Source organism: Protopterus annectens, chromosome 5.part0 (genome assembly GCF_019279795.1).
Source record: "Protopterus annectens isolate FY-2018-M chromosome 5.part0, PAN1.0, whole genome shotgun sequence".
NCBI lineage: Eukaryota > Metazoa > Chordata > Ceratodontiformes > Protopteridae > Protopterus > Protopterus annectens.
In genome coordinates, this window is record NC_056735.1 from 233348190 (window position 1) to 233365215 (window position 17026).

At 38.1% G+C, this 17026-nt stretch overlaps 1 protein-coding gene across 2 annotated transcripts in view; it reads right to left on the reverse strand.

Moving 5' to 3' along the window:
• LOC122802555 (NACHT, LRR and PYD domains-containing protein 3-like) overlaps positions 1 to 17026 on the reverse strand; it is an 826460-nt gene that overhangs the window by 345718 nt on the left and 463716 nt on the right. For both annotated transcript variants that reach the window (XM_044072217.1, XM_044072216.1), the window contains exon 10: positions 1695 to 1865. In XM_044072217.1, the coding sequence (XP_043928152.1) occupies positions 1695 to 1865 (171 nt within the window). The remainder of the gene's footprint in view (positions 1 to 1694; positions 1866 to 17026) is intronic.

Genomic DNA, 17026 nt, shown 5'->3' on the forward strand with positions numbered 1-17026 from the left:
TCTACATAGTACCTGAGCAAACATTTACTTGTGTATATTAATTCTATTAGACAGGCAGCCTCACATAGACTAAGGGATCCTATTTCTGGAAATATTCAAGAATGTAATACAAATGTACATTTGAAGGAGTTTGAAACAAATCATGTATGCTTTGTCTCAATTTGATAAGTCAAGGAAAGCTGTCACAAAAACTTTTCTTACACAACAAGAGACAAGACTGTTCATTGGTTTACAAACAAGACATGTTTAGTATAAACAGATAACATTCCTATCGTATTCCAGCAACTGTGCATATGATCAATACAGTTCTTTGCAGCCTACAAGTACTCAACTATTTCTGAAAAATAAATGCTTGCCTTTGAATTTTAACAGTGGACATTATGGCAGTTTGATTTCATGACTAGTTCGACAGTGCAAGCTTTAACTAGTCCAGGGGTCTGCAACCTTCACTATCAAAAGAGCCAGTTTTGGCCTCTCTGCCACCAAACAAAATTCATCTGGTGCCACAAAACCTATTTGACCCCTAAAATGAAGATAACACAGCGTATAAAGTTTTATATATAGTTATTATATTAAATATAAGTTTATAAGAGCAATATTTAAAATCCGTCCCTATCTTTGTTCCTTTGTTGAGATTGCTCAATCGCTCTCAGTTTGTGTGTGTGTGTGTGTGTGTGTATCTCAACCTCTTAGAACAAGAAATCTGGACAAAGCCATAAATAATGGGCCACAAAGGCCCAAAAATATGGGCACTTTTTAAATATTGCTCTTACAAACTTAGAAAGTTGCTAGAATAACAGATTTTGCATTAGCATGAACTTTCTGATGGGTATGAAGTCTGAAACTTAAATGTCTGTCTATTTTCTCTGACTTCAGCCTTCAATGATCTGCCAGAAAACCCCAATTTTATGAGAAACAGACCAAAAATATGAGGCAAAAGTCAGGACATTCTGTGAAAATCTGCACAGTTGCGAGGTAACTGTGTGTGTGTGTGTGTGTGTGCGTGTGCGTGTGTGTGCGTGTGTGTGCATGTGTGTGTGTGTGTGTGTGTGTGTGTGTGTGTGTGTGTGTGTGTGTATGGAAAATGCATGTTAATAGAAACCAATTTATTCTACCAAGTTTCTAAGTTTATAAGAGCAATATTTAAAGTCTGTCCTTATTTTTGTTCCTTTGTTCCTCTTTATTTTTAGTTCTGTCCAGATCTCTTGTGATAACACTTTGTGAGGTATGGAAACCTCTCAGGAGATGCTGTGGCTACCAGGGGATGCTCGATTGCTGTCAGTGTGTGTGTGGAATGCATGGCAACAGAAACCATGTTATTCTAGCAAGTTCATAAGTTTATAAGAGCAATATTTAAAGTCTGTTGCTCAATCAGTCTCAATGTGTGCATGTGTGTGTGCGTGTGTATTGTGCAGTAGAGTACTCGGCCAATATTTTTCAAAGCTACAGGGAGCCAATGCAGAGGGGTGGAAGAGCCACATGCAGCTCCTGAGCCACAGGTTGCAGACCCCTGAACTAGTCAGTGCATAAGCAGACATCAGGCACTATGATGCAGCTCCGGAAAATACACCATTTTGGAAGTTGTTATAAATTTTACACAATCACAGTGTAAATAAAATCATCTTTCTGTAACACATTTCTAGTCACACAGACAATATATTTCAAGTAGCAAGTAAAGAAAACATTCATCTTACTTGAGCTCCTGAAGTTTGCAGTTTGGATTCTGAAGTCCAGCAGACAGTATCTTTACTCCTGAATCTTCAAGACTGTTGTTATTAAGGTTAATTTTGATAAGGGATTTATTTATTATTATGGCAGAGCTTAGATCTTCACAACAATTTGCTGTAAGGTTGTTATGACTTAATCTGCAAAGAATAACATTTATGATGAAAATTTATTATTTAGGCAACTACTGTATGAAGCTTTTATAACCGAGCTTTGATATGCAGGTTTGACTGTATTCTATTTAACATCTATTGTAAAATATATGTTTGATGGGTAACTGGAATACTTGCTGTTCTCCTCTGTATTCACCAAACATATAATTAAAGCCCAGAAACAGATACCCTTAACTACAATAATAGCTCATGTTCAAACATGTTCTGGGTGTTTGACTTGGGTTTTTGTTAGATACTTATCCAGTGTAGGGAATGACCACATATACCCTCCCCATTGAAGGTTCAAACACAAACGGGTTCTGAGAGACTGCCTTCCAGACTATCTGCAAATATACAGAGCTGAGTATATTTTTTTGGTTATAGAGTTTGTTAATTGTTCCTTAGATCTCTGTTGAAACTGTTGTCTCCCTGTTCTGAGAGACTGATCTGCAAATATGCAGAGCTGAGTATATTATTTTTGATTTTAGAGTTTGTACTGTTAGTTGTTGCTTAGATCTCTGTTGAAACTGTTTTGTCCAACCCACCCTCTTTATTTTTGGTTTGTAGTTTAAATTTGGTGGCTTTTGCAGTTGCCCGCCCCACTGTAGAATTGATCTGGGACACTCCCTCAGTCCCATCTCTTTACCACATTATAGCTAATAAACTTTTTCTGCACTTGCCTTTAGTCCTTTTTAATTTAATTTCATTTTTTAAACACTGTTTGATCTAATATTGCTACATACTCAAGTGTGCTAGCTTGCACTGCATGTGAATTGTTTTTACTACTGTTTTTGCTACTTTTCTGTAAAAAAAAAAAAAAAAAAACTGTAAGCCTGTTTCCTACCTTTCCTGTAACTAGTGTTCCAGATACAGATTTGCTGTATCCAGGACTGTATGTAAGCTTCTGAGTCTCCCAAGTCTTTCTCTGTTGGAGGGAAGCCTTCTAGCTTATCAGTGGGAGTGGTAAGCACTAGGTAACCTGTCTACCATATAAGGAGTGGTTCTGGCCCCAAAACTGTAGTTATTGGCCGTTTGGGCAATCTCTTCCATCTCTCTCAACTTTCTGATTTGAAAGCCTGCATTTGCACTTGTTTCTGTCCTGTAACTCGTCTAGTGCAGATACAGATTCTTAGTTTTAGCACTTAAATTTGCTTATTCATGCTCAGCACTTGTTCAGAACTTGTAAGCACTAAATAAGCTACTAATTACTATAGCACTCAATCTTCCTCATTACCTAGAGGAAAACAGTTTTTGTACTTACTTTTCTCACTTGCTTAGAGAAAAACAGCTCTTGTACTCACTTTCCTCACTCATCTAGAGGAAAATAGTTTTTTTATTCAGGCATGTCCAAGGGTTAGCTCCCAATGTTCTCTCCTGTCTATCTGATGAATCTGGGCATCTTGAGGCAATGTAGAAATTGCCTCATGTACACAGACAACCCTCTCCTCCTACCACCCAACACTACAACCTGTGAGAGATGCACTTATCTAGCCAAACTGGAGGTAAAGCTCTCTCCAACCAAGACTGAACTTGACAGTCATGAGGAGAAGGTAAACATTTGCACCACGCCACACTCATCACATAGTCTCACTAAATCTACACCACCAAAATCCACACATAGTAACACAAAAACATTCGTGGAGGCTCTCAATAATAATCTGTCTAAGCAACAGAGACCTCCAAAGCAGAAACGCAAGCAACCTCCATCCCCCAACACAACCCAAATGACACATAGCCCACAGACTCAGTGTGCCACTCAACCACAGCCAATAAGGCAAAACAACGTACCCAACACACTAGTCATAGGTGACTTTATAGTCAGGCATACTGATGTCACACTCACCAGGCTGAACAAGGAGAAGGTTACTGTCAGCTCCCTGTCGGGTGCCAGGATCCGCCACATAACCCATGCACTCAGGTCACTCCAGAACAAGTACAAATATGACTCTGTCATTGTCCATGATGGTGTGAATGACATGAGACATACCTCTCTGGACTACATGAAAAGAGACATAGAAGAGCTCTCTGATCTTGTAGCCCAGGCAGGTATGACCCTAGCCCTGAGTAGCATTCTGCCATTGCCCTGAATGATACCGCAGTACAAGGACAAAATGATTGACTTCAACAATTGGCTAAGCTTCTGGTGTCATTCTAAGGGGATCCAGTATCTGTCTGCTTGGGATGACATGGTTGACAGACCATGATGCTTTGCCACAGATGGCCTGCACCTGTCGCCCCTGGGATTTCGGATACTGGCTAAGGCTCTTGCTGCCCCTATAGTGCCTTTTTTAGGCAAGGTTCAAATAACAAATTCACCACTGTAACAGGAACAGGCAAGCAAAAACTGAGGTAATGCTACTCAATGCTGGAAGTCTAAATCTCAAAATGCACTCACTTAAGGCACTCCTTAAAATGGAGAACATAGATATCTGTGCAGTGACTGAGACCTGGTTCAAGGATCCAGAGAGCACCCCTGCATTACCAGGCTTTAACTCATACCACACTTTTCGGCCATGTAACGTGGACCAAAACACCAAAGGCAGAGGTGTGTCCATATTTATTAAGGATATCCACAACTCCAGGCTAGTTGCTCAGCATAATGCGTCCGAGGTTATCCAAGTGCAAATAACTCTGGGCAAAACTGCAATCCAAATTGTAGCTTGCTATAGATCCCCCACCATGCCCCAGGATTCCCACTCCTCTTTTCTTGGTGTACTGGGAAATATTAGGGTTCAACCAAATACCCTAATAATGGGAAACTTCAACTACCCCACCATTAACTGGGAAAACTACTCGTGTACCAACTCCTTAGCTCAACGCTTTCTGGAATTCATAAACTCCAATGCCCTGGATCAACTTATCCACACCCCCACCAGGGGCAACAATATCCTAGACCTAGTCATTACCAACATGAGTGACCGGTGTTCCACACCTGAAGTCAACTCCTCGTTGGTCCAGTCTGACCATAAGCTAATCACCCTTGATATCCACATCTCACCCCCATCCCCCATTAAGGAAACCATGGTAAGAAATTTCTCCAAAGCCAACTTCATGCTTCTTAAGACAGAAGTGGTGAACTTCATGACACCCGTGCAGATGGCCAATAAAGTTACAACTGCTGAATCTTACACAAATGCACTCTATAAGCACTTACACAAGTGCATGTATTGTGCTATCCCAAACAGAACCAAGATGCTATCATCCAAAAAAAGGAAGCCAATCTGGTGGTCCCCTGCCATAAACAAACTGTACAACAGAAGGAAGAAACTGTTGCAAAAGAGAGTAAAATCCCATGAGTGGAGGATCTCCCTGGTCAGCCTCAATAAGAAGCTGAGATCCCTTATAAGATCCTGCAAAGCTAGCTACGAAAACAAAATTGCCACTAATTCTAAGGACAACCACAAAGAATTCTATCGCTATGTCAAGAATCTCGATGGCAGCACCCAGATCTGTTCTGAGTTACAGCACAAAGGCACGAAAATTACAGAACCAACTGATATTGCCAACAACCTGACAAATCGGTTCAGTGCTAACTTTACCCCCCTCACCTCCTAAAGGGCCCATATCTATACAGGAAGAATGCAGAGTCTCTGTAATCACAACTACGCAGGTAAAATCTGCACTCTCTAAAGCCAAAGACACAGCAGCCATGGGACCGGACAACATTCCAGGCTGCGTTTTACACGAACTTCAGAATGAACTGGCTTTCCACTTAAGCACCATGTTCAATAACAGCCTTGCATATAGCTTATATATATATATATATATATATATATATATATATATATATATCTATAACATATAGCCCACTGAATGGCGCACAGCAACAGTTATCCCTCTCCACAAAGGGGGAGCCACCACTGATCCCGGGAACTATTGACCTATTAGCCTGATGAGCCTGGTCTGCAAGGCCATGGAACGTATCATCATGGAACTCATAAACAAAGACATTGGTACCCTCCAAACTCTGGATCCCACCCAATTCAGGTTTGTGAAAGGCAGATCATGCCTCCTGAACCTGATCAACTTCTTTGAGGCAGTCACCAAAGCTGTAGATGAGGATAAGGTGGTTTACACAGCCTATCTTGACCTCGCCAAAGCTTTCGACACCATCCCCCCATTCTGGAATTATAGCTAAACTCACTAAACTAGGTATAAATCCCTATGTCACAAGATGGGTTGCCAACTGGCTCACTGACAGAACCCACACTGTAAAAGTTTCAGACTCCAAATCTGACCTCAAAGCAGTGACAAGTGGAGTACAACAGGGTTCTGTCCTGGGACCTCTCCTGTTTGGTATCTATTTCTCTGAAGTACAGGCTAACACAGAAGGCTTCTGGCTAATGAATTTCACAGATGACTGCAAACTAGGAGCCATAGTCAAGTCCCTAAATGATGTGGACATACTACAGAAGGGCCTCACTGAGACAGATGCCTGGTATCAGAGCCATGGCCTCAAGCTCAATGCCAAAAAGTGCAGTGTCATCCCCTTTGGTAAAAACTCTGTACCCATGAACTACCACATAGGCAGCAATCTACTTAACACCAAATGTGTGATAAGAGACCTTGGGACCCAGGTGGACAGTAGTCTCTTCTTTGATAGTTACATCACCACAGTAGTCAGGAAGTCCTTCTATGTGGCACACCTCATCATAAAAGGGTTCTCATCCAGGAAAAAAGAGGTCATTGTTCCCCTCTACTCAACACTCATTAGACCCATTATAGAGTACAATGCCCCTTTTGGAATGTACCTCACAAGACATCTGCAGCAGCTGGAAAGGCCACAGAAGTACCTCACAAAGAGGATTACTGGCCTCAAACAAATACCCTACACTGACCGCCTCAAAAAACTTCAGCTTTACTCAGTAGCACATCGCCTACTCTGAGGTGATCTCTGCCTAACATATAAAGCTATGTCAAACCCAGAGCTGTTGGACATGCTACACCTAAAGAAATCCCAATCCCTCCGAGCTACATGCTCTAGGGACCTAAACCTTGTCACCACAATAAACAGGACATGCTGGAGGGACAGATTCCTGTCCCAGAGACTTCCCATACTCTGGAACAGGCTACCCATCTATGTCAAGCAAAGTTCTTCATTAGCACTCTTCAAGAAAAATCTTAATGAGTGGATGAGAAATAGGAAATACACCCCAGGGATCACTTCTGTGTCTCTGCTCGACAGGGGCACAAGAAATAACTTTCTTGGGTGGCCGTAAGCCAGGGAGCCTTGTTGGCTAGGCTTATGTAGGCTCTTGGGCTGATAACCTAGTACCTACCTATGAACCTATGAACCTGTGCATTTTGGTTACAACTATTCCATGTGTGTTTGAGTGTGCACTCTGCTCCAGTTTTTACTGCCTGTTCAGTTGGTAAATCATTTGAAAGGTCACAACTCAGATTGCTGAGTCCTAAAATGTAGAGACTGAATGGCCAAAAAAAATCAGATGTATATATTATGTCTGAGATTCCCATTTCTCATAATATTCCCTTTTCTTTGAGGTGTGCTGATCTTGGAGTTGGTGTATTTAAGTTTGAGAGGTATGGGTGTCTTCACCCAAACATCAGGGGTGTGGGACAGCTTGCTCCTCTGCAAAAAAAAGTTTAAATAAAAGAGCAATGTTTGATATTTGGTCTTCTCCTTCATTTTCAGTCCTTTTGGCATGTTGGGAAGCAGGTCTACACTTCAGTACTCTCTAAGTCTATTCTCAAATTTCCTGATAGTCTGCTCTCTCCAGCATCAAAGTCAAAGTCAAAGTAAACTTTATTGTCATTCAGGCTTCACACAAGAGTGCAAACTGAATGAAATTTCATTTCTTCAGACTTAATGTGCAAAACATCACAACAGACATTACTACATCACAACAAAAACATTACAGATATAACACCCAAAACATTTTACAAATCTAAATAGTACATCATTGCAGAAAATTCCAGAAGTTATCAGTATTGCACAAGAAGTCTAGTTTTGCATAAGTTGATTTATTATCAGGCAATGACCACTTTTCCTGACAATTTCATTTTGTCTACTGCTATACTATACACTTGACATATGAGAAAGTGTCACCATTGTCAATAGTTTTTTCTTCCATTGTTGAGTGTGAATATTGAAGTCCTAAATCATTTCATTATATTACCATATTTCATTTGGTAGATACTTATCCAGTGTAGGGAATGATCATACACCAATAATGCTTACAGCTGGGTGCTGTATGTACTATGGTTGCTGTGTGGTCTGAGTGTGTTGTACTGAGATGATTTCTTACATATACATACTTTTTATTTAATTTACTGTTCCAGGTATTGATGTAGAAATAAAAATGTACTTTGAGCAAATATTAAGTACTATGATACAAAACAATCATACTGAATTATTTTAAAGAAGATAAACTATAAAGCAAGAGAAGTTAGCATGCAAGTTGTGGATTATTGTCCTTATGAGAGCACATAAACCTTTAAAAGTTGTTTTTCAGTTGTTCAATCTCTCTACTTTTCCTCTTAAATTCAAATCCTATCAATCTAGCCTTAATGGTCAGCCTAGAAAGTGAAAAAGCATGTTATAATATGTGTCTGTAACTTTTTATATACTTGGCTTAGTGTATAATGTGTATTTTAATCACTTTATGATGTCTCCTCTTTTTTTGTTTAAACTACCATAGGAGAACAATCTGTATTCTATGAACATTTATTTACCTATTTGTCAATGCTGGAGCTTTTCTCCCCGGGCCTCCGCTGAAAATGGACATATATCCAGTCGGACTTTCCCGGTCAACAAATGTAAAATAAAAATAAATAAATAAATAAATAAATAAATAATTTTCAGGAAAAGAACCACTGGGCTGGTAGGATGGGTGGGAAAAATGAGACAGCTATGAGCAGTTTCTCATTCTCCCTGTGGGAGTTTCTTTTTTTTTTTTTTTTTTTTTTTTTATGAAAGTCTTTTCAGTAGGAGAGCACTGAGGTTTCTCAGTACTTCAAAAAATACAATGAGTTGTTACAGAAGGATTTTCTAGAACCTACACCCATTCCTCCTGTTTTGTCTGCTTTAGAGGATGTATGTATTACTGCCTGCAGTTTTCTTGACAGTCAGCCAGCTGTCCCTAAAAAGGTAGATAGGATATATAAAATTCTTCAGTCTTTTAAAATTTTATACACTGTTCTCAAATCTGACCCAGCAGCTATAGCCTTAGTTGATCTCAGTGCTGCTATGAACTTAGTTAACTCCAATCCTACTCTTTCTGATAAGGGTGGAAAAATTACAGATAAGTATGGCAAAAAATGTACAGTTCAGTAACTTTGGTTTTCAGAATGCTGAACTGTCAGATTCATATGTTTAAATTTGCACTGACAAATTGTGAAAGTATGAGGAATATTTATTTATTTTTTGGAATTTGTTTACCAGGACTAAGTCTGACTGGGTAATAAATATCCATTTTCAATGGAGGCTCCAGGAGAAAAGCTCCAGAAATAACATCAAATAAAACACTAGTACAACTGAATTATATAAAAAAAAAACACACATACACATATATTTTGTTAGTGGAGTGCATAGGATACAGTAAAGCATGAGATGAAGCACCAGTGATGCAAAAAGAAAAAAATGATTAAATACGACAATCAGTATATACAAAAGTATTAGAAATGTAGTCTGACATGCTAGGAAATAAAACTAAAAAGATACAAGTCTAGCCTAACAGTGGGAAGTGGGCAGGTGTTGAACGGTACAGATAGTGTGATGAGAGGTCAAGTGAGTAAGCATGTAAAACATCTCTTAATATGGTTTACCTTTATATTACCGATATGCACAAGTTCGTTCCCAAGAAGGTCGAAAGTCCATTTCCAAAATTACAGAATGTAAAAAAAAAAATGTTCTGAATTTGCAATGAGTGAATGCACATTGGTATTCGCTCATTGCAGATTCGGCATTTCAAGTGCAGATTGCACTATAGCGGGGGATTGGGAAATGAACCCTTTCTCTCACTGTAGTGTGATCTCAGAGTTGGTATATTAAAGTAGGGGGGTGTGGGGGTGCAGTACCCCACATGGGGGTGGAGAGGGGGCTTGCCCCCCCTGCATAACAATGTGTAGTGTCATTTGTATTTTGAAAATCATCGAATCTGCTTTTCCAGATTTTGAGTTTCGAACTTTGGTGACATTCGACGTTTAATTTTCACATTTTTTAGTCACACAATAGTGTGTTCGTAGTTGTCATTCTCGGTAATATAAAGGTAAACCATTAATATAGATCATACAGAGGAGGTGCATGTGCATAGTCATGGGTTAGTGAGAAATTCTCTGAGAAAGAGAACATAAATACATGGAGGCTAGATGTAGTTCTGAGCGAATTTGGATAGAGTTCCATAGTTTGGATATGCAGCGTGAGTATAAAGTTTGCACCATACTGTTTTGGTTTATACATAGATCTAGGTTTTTGCAGAGTGCAATAGAAGGGGAAGTAGATGGGTTATATAGTATTTCATAGGTTAGAAGAAGTTTCATGGGGCAAATTAATGTGGGCGTTTAAACCACATCAGACAAGTTTCTTCTTGTGAGGAAAAATCTGCTTTAAATAACTTGTTTCTTCTTTTGCACAAGTCACTACTCATTGCTTGCAGTGTGTGTATGATACTTCTTCAGGGCTATGGCCACTGGTACTGTTTTAAGGAGGGTTGCATGGCTGCATTCGTAGAACCTTCCTGATAATATTAAAAATGAGATTTAAAATGTTGTCTCTTGGATAGAGATTGAGTGTTTGGTCCATCTGCTGCAGAGGTGATCAAAATGTGTGATAAAATGGGCAAGCTGATCCAGGAAATCTGTAAGATTTTTCAGCTTTCTTTATCCAAATTGTCCAAGGGATTTTCTTTCTTCTCTTCCATTTTTTGCAGAAAACTGAATAAACAGTCTCATCAGAGTTCAGGTAAACAGACAGAAAGAATGGCAAGATAGTTCCAAAAATAAGTCTCTAACCTGTCAAAACCAAGGACAGTCTAATATGTCAGAATGACTATTCAAGATAACCTGTGACCTACTCCCCCCCTGCCCCCCCCTTTTTTTTTTTTTACAAAAAGCCTTATTGTTCATTTTTCTCTTTGACAATAGTTTGTTTCAGACAATGGGGTCTGAATATCATTCATCAAGGTTACAAATGGCATTGTGAGGAAATTCCTCCCTTCCGGTGGGTCATTTCTCTTCCTCCATATCAGAATCTTTTGTCCCCAGGTGACAAAGAAAGAAAATGCTTGGATAGGAGTTCTGAATATTTCTTTCCTAAACCTGTTTGTGATAGTGCCCTAATTCAAAATGACCTCATTTTCCTCTTTCAAATTTCCTGGTAATTCTAGACTTATAAGATGCTTATCACCCCGTCCCTATTCATCCAGACTTCAGATGTTTATTAAGGTTTTGTATGTCTGGATTACATTGAAACTACCTTAACCTCTGGGCTATCCACTGCACCAAGAGTTTTTACAAAGTGTAAGGCACCAGTTATAGCTCATTGCAGGCTACAAGGTATCTACATTTTTTTCCATTTTTAGACAATTTGCTCATCTTTGCAGAGACATTTTCAAAGTGTCAAGAATCTCTATCTCGGGTGAGAGATCTCTTACATAAACTAGGATTCTGATAGAACAGTCAAAAGTCTTATTTGAATCTGTCACACAGGATTGTGTTCCTGGGATGTCAACTAGACACATCAGTCCAAAGAGTTTTTCTTCCACAGAAAAAAAAATCTTTATGTAGATATGTTTCTAAAGTTTTCCACTCTGACTTCAAGTTACTGCAAGGGAATACCTCAGGATTTTGTGTCTCTTGGCATCTATGATTCTCACGATACCCCTGGCAAAACTCCATATGAGAAAGATGCAGTGATATTTGAAATATCTTTGGTCACAGCATCAACACCCTTTATAATTTCAAATCCCAGTGCTGGGTGTTGTAGAAGAGAAATCTTTTCCTGAGGACAACAGATATCCTTAAATCCCCTTCTCCTTCCCTGTGCCAAAGCACCACAGACCCTTTCGACTTTGCTTGGGGAGGAATTTCAGGAGGGATAAACATGCAGGTGGTGTGGGACACCAAGGACAGATACAAGCACATAAATGTCAAGTAGTTGCTTACTCTGATCAAGGCACTCCACTCTCTGAATCATCTTTGGCCCCAGAACCTCTTCACAGTGGTTTCAGACAATACCATAGTCATAACCCATATAGCTAAGCCTACTGCAGCAGTGATCATTCAAACATCAACTGTTATGTTAAGTTCAGCTTACACAACTGTACTTTCTTTCAGAGCAACATTATAGAGCCCACCTTATGTATAGACACTACTTCATATGAAGCTATGAATAGAATGGTTATATTCTTAACATAGTTACCATACTTACAGGAGCATGTCTATCACACATTAAGGCTTAAAGGATGGCGGCTAATTGGACTAGGTTGATGCTACTACTGGTTATGACTAAAGCAGATATCAGTTTTGGAGGCACATGTACATTACACTAAAGTGTTACAGTGGCTATTTGTACCTGGCAGTCCTGCCTATAATGTGGCTCTAAGCATTAACCAACTTAAAACATCCATCTAAGAATAATATCAGCCGTGGCACATCTTTCTGGCAAGAAATGTGACTGTCCCATTAGTACATTTACTTCCTGAAAATACTTCTCTTTAACTCTGAAACTACCTTCCAGGACCATAGTGAAGTTTATGAAACAGTCAGGCAAATATACCTCAAGGATTTTGGAGGAAAAAGCTGCAACAGTAATGCAAATCTCAGAAACAATATTGCCTTGTATTCTTTAATGGTTTAAGGAGGAATATTGTGTTCAACATAATAGTAAAAAGAAGGCTTGGTTAGCAAAATTAAGCCATCCAATGAGGCTAAATCAGTACATTTTCCCTATATTGTTGTGAAATGTTCTGCCCTTTTAAGTAATTGAGTTATTCACTTATTATAAAGTAAAAATCTCTAGATGTTCAAGTATGGTCATTGCTGTAGCATGATACAGCAGTTATGAAATTAGTCCATCAGGATGTCCAGCCTTCCAGAGCTTTCTGATATCCATGTATGGATGGCCCTCTCCAAGCTGCAGACCTCACTCAGAAAGCTGTACAGTACAAAGGACAGAGGCATCCATGTCATCTTCTGCTTTTTTTTTTTGCTGGGGCTGGGGAGTTGACTACTTTTCTTTCTGTTTTATCTGTTTTTTATCTGTTTTTTTTTTTTTACCAGTAAGGAAAGTCACTAAAGTCACTAAATTTAAGATGCAGCTGCCCATCCAATGGGCTACAGGGAGTTTTCTGACCTCAGGCTTAAGCTGCATGAGGGAAATGTATCTTAAAGTAACAGCATGGTACCAGTTTTCCAATAGGTATCACAGGGAAAAATATTTGAGCTTGAAAATAGTCTTTATTTGGTAAATATGTACCAGCCATTCTTGTGAAGCAAGCAACCTTTATTGCGCAGGATTTAATAATGTAACCTTATTGACTACGATTTTTTACTGGACAGCAATGTGAAAGAGTTCAGGGGTCATAATGACAAGTGGCAGCAGTACATACAATGTTTTTGTTTTAATGTATTGTGAAATTTGAAGTAAATCAGACCATTGCAAGCCTTCACTTTACCTCTTAAATGTTCCTTTTCCAAGGAGACACAGAAGGATGTGGCCTGTTTGTTTTTTTTTCTTAGAACAAAGTAAAGTTCATGAAAATAGTATTGCGTCACTCTTTCATGTACCACAAGTGCTGTTCTCAGCACCAGCGATGTATCCATGACTGCCTCCTATTGCAATTCATATGGCATTAGGTGTATGAGTAACATATTTAAGTACGCTTGAACATTCTTTATTAGCCCTGTTGCTCCTACTACTGTTGGATTTACCTGGATGTTTTTATTCTATACTGATCTAGTTTCTGTTTGCATATGCTGGTATTGTTATGACTTTATGTCTCTCTGTAAACAAGGTACTATAGTCACTGTGTATTTCAATGATTTTTACTTTTCTCATTTTTATTAGTATATCCCATTTGATTAGTCCTATGTGATCAGAACTTCATTTTCTATACTTCTTTGTGGTTCATTGCCTCTCATCTATATGTAGGTTGTAATGTTTTCACAATCCCCAATGCAGCAGTTTTGCCACACTATTGCTCCTTTCAGTATACAGACCCACAGCCATGAGTATATTGCAACCAACTGTAAGATGTACAACTGTTTCATGTTCTGCTCTACAGAACCTATATTTGTCTGTATCTCACAATGTTTCTATATACTTTGTAGACAAATGTGTGTCCACTGTCTTGAGATGTCAGCATTAAACTTTCATCTTTTTGTTTTAAATTCATCTCTCCTTAGCCACTCATGTAGTAAATCTTGAGCAGTATGTTGAACAGAAAACAAATCACAGTTCCACACAACGCAAATGCAAACTTCCTTTTACTAAATGAAATATCAAAACAAAGCTTTCGGATAAAACAATCCTTCATCAGTGTTAACACATGAAGGATTGTTTTATCCGAAAGCTTTGTTTTGATATTTTATTTAGTAAAAGGAAGTTTGCATTTGCGTTGTGTGGAACTGTGATTTGTTTTCTGTTCAAATTAATCTGTTTAGCATTTCCCACTTCACCGAGCTGCTTGCCTTTGTTTCTTTTTCAGCATGTTGTTGATCCAGGAGTTTCAAATACTTTCCATTATAATTGGGAGCTTTTCAATATTCTTTCCTCTTGTTCTGGTTGTGTTTACATTCCTTCTTTTGTTTTTGGCACATTCTGTTGCCACCTGACTTTTGTCTACTTTTGTTTTGATTTCTACCCTGTTCTTTTCCAGAAACGCTTCTCCTAATCTGAGCAAAGCTGTAATCATTGACTTGTTTTCTTCATGATTTAGAGCTTTCACTATATTTTGATCTTGTGGCATCAACAAATATGTATACAGACCCTTTGACTGCAGCCAAATACATACATTCAATTTCTAAGAGGTCCATACTTCCTTCATATATAAAGTCTTGTGCTGCACTGGATTTTATATATCATTTGATATGCATAAAGCATTCTTTTTTGGGGGGTAATAATTTGAAATGTGAATGTGGACACCAAATGGCCAAAGAACGGATTTGCATATACTAAGTCTTATATGCCATTTCTCAGAATATTCCCTTTTCTCTGAGTTATGGTGCTCTTGGAGTTGGTATGTATAAATGTGGGGGCATAGGGTTGCAGGGGCCTTGCCCCCTGCAAAAACAAGTCTTAAGTAGAAAAGCGATTTTCAAGATTCACTTTACTCTGGGTTTTCAGTTTTTTTTTTTTTTTTTGCTCGGCATCTTGAGTGTCAGCATTTCTAACATTTTATTGTCTTGTTCAACTGATTGAACCCTTTTTGGGGCCAGTTAGTCATGCCAAAACTGTAAGTTAGACCAGGAAGTTCAAGCTGAGTTCTAGCTTGAACTTTATTCGTAGATATCAAGACAGATTTCAATATTAGCTTCAGTCTTCTAAAGTATTCCTTACTAAATTTTGTTGTCCTTTATTCATGCTTTATTGCTGCCCCTTCATCTAAACTCAGATATTTTTACACTCATTCTTTTGTAAGTTCATTTATTTCACATTCCTCTCACAAGTCGATATTGTCTTGGTGCTTTAATTTCATTGCTATAAATGTCAGTTTTGTACATTTATTAAGGTCAAATTACATTTTTATGTAATCTGGGAAAGTTTTAAACCCTTATAGTTGTACTTGCAGGTGTTTGTCTGATGAGCCTTACAGTTCTAAATTATCCATAAGAATTAGATGAGATGTCATTTAGCAAGGCTGATTTCTGGAAGTTAAACTGCAACCATGTCCTGGGTGTAATTAACAAAACAAAACAGTAGTGCTGACAAAGAATTGCTCTAGAATATCCCCTTTGGAATTTTATCCCAGGGATAATAATTTGCCATTTATGATGATTCAGCTGTAAAGTAGTTTGCCAATGTTTCATAGTGTCTGCTATATACTGTATCAGTGTTGGATATATTTTAAATATCTGTAAGCATTGCATGATCCATGAATGTCAAATGCTATCAAATGATTTTTTATTTTTTTTTTGCACTCTAGCCATACCTTACTTTGGTCCTAATATTTTTTATATCTCTATTATGACTTTATTTATTTATTTATGTATGTATGTATGTATGTATGTATGTATGTATCTATGTATCTATGTATGTATATGTTGATTGATCAGGGTAGGGAACTAATCTCAAGGATCATTTTCAGGCTCAGCCTACGGTATATCACCAAAATACAAAAACAGTAAGCAACATTATAGTTAACACACACAAATGGGTTATAGATTTACCATAGGTATGTGAAGTTTACAATACAAATAATCTTTAGCAAATATAGAGTACTGTAGCAACTGTTTAGTCTGAGCAGACAGAGTGATTAAATATTATACAGATAAAATGCTAGGAAGGAGATGCTGAGAATAAAGGTTGAGAGAGTAAAAGTTGTAAGATCAAGCTTAGATTGTGAGTGATGGGGAGAAGCTTGACAGGTGGAGCTTTAGATAACCCTTTATTCCATATGGTAGTCTTCTATTGTCTTTCTGTTCTATTGCAATGATTTTTTTTTCTAGGTAACTATGAACTCAGTCTACATCAGTTCCACTATACAGTTTATATAGTGCTGGAAGGCAAGTTATTTGTATAAAGTTCTTAGGGTGACTTGCTGGTTCACTCATAAGACGCAGTATGTTTTTCCTCTTGTTAGCCATACTGGTATCAGTTCAGATTGTGCATATCAATAATTTTTACACAAGACTAAATCATTGCACAAATATATTAATACCTTTAGCCAGAAGTTGGGTACTAGAGTGTTCCAGTAAGGGTACTTTCTTAGCTTTGTCTCAATTTCTCTGTTACTTTATTCCATTTCATATCTTCTACATTCACACTTCTTACTGCTTATTTTAACTCTTCTATCCATTCAGCCTCTTTTTATGTTGAAAGTTCCCTCATAAACACTTTTTCAAAATGCATTGTTTCTTCTTTTTTAGATGGTTTTACCATTGTTGTTCTCTTTCCTAGATCTCTATAAAAGTTTTCTGGGTCAGCAATGAGTTATTTGTTTTGTACATTTCCTTTCCAACATTTATTTTAT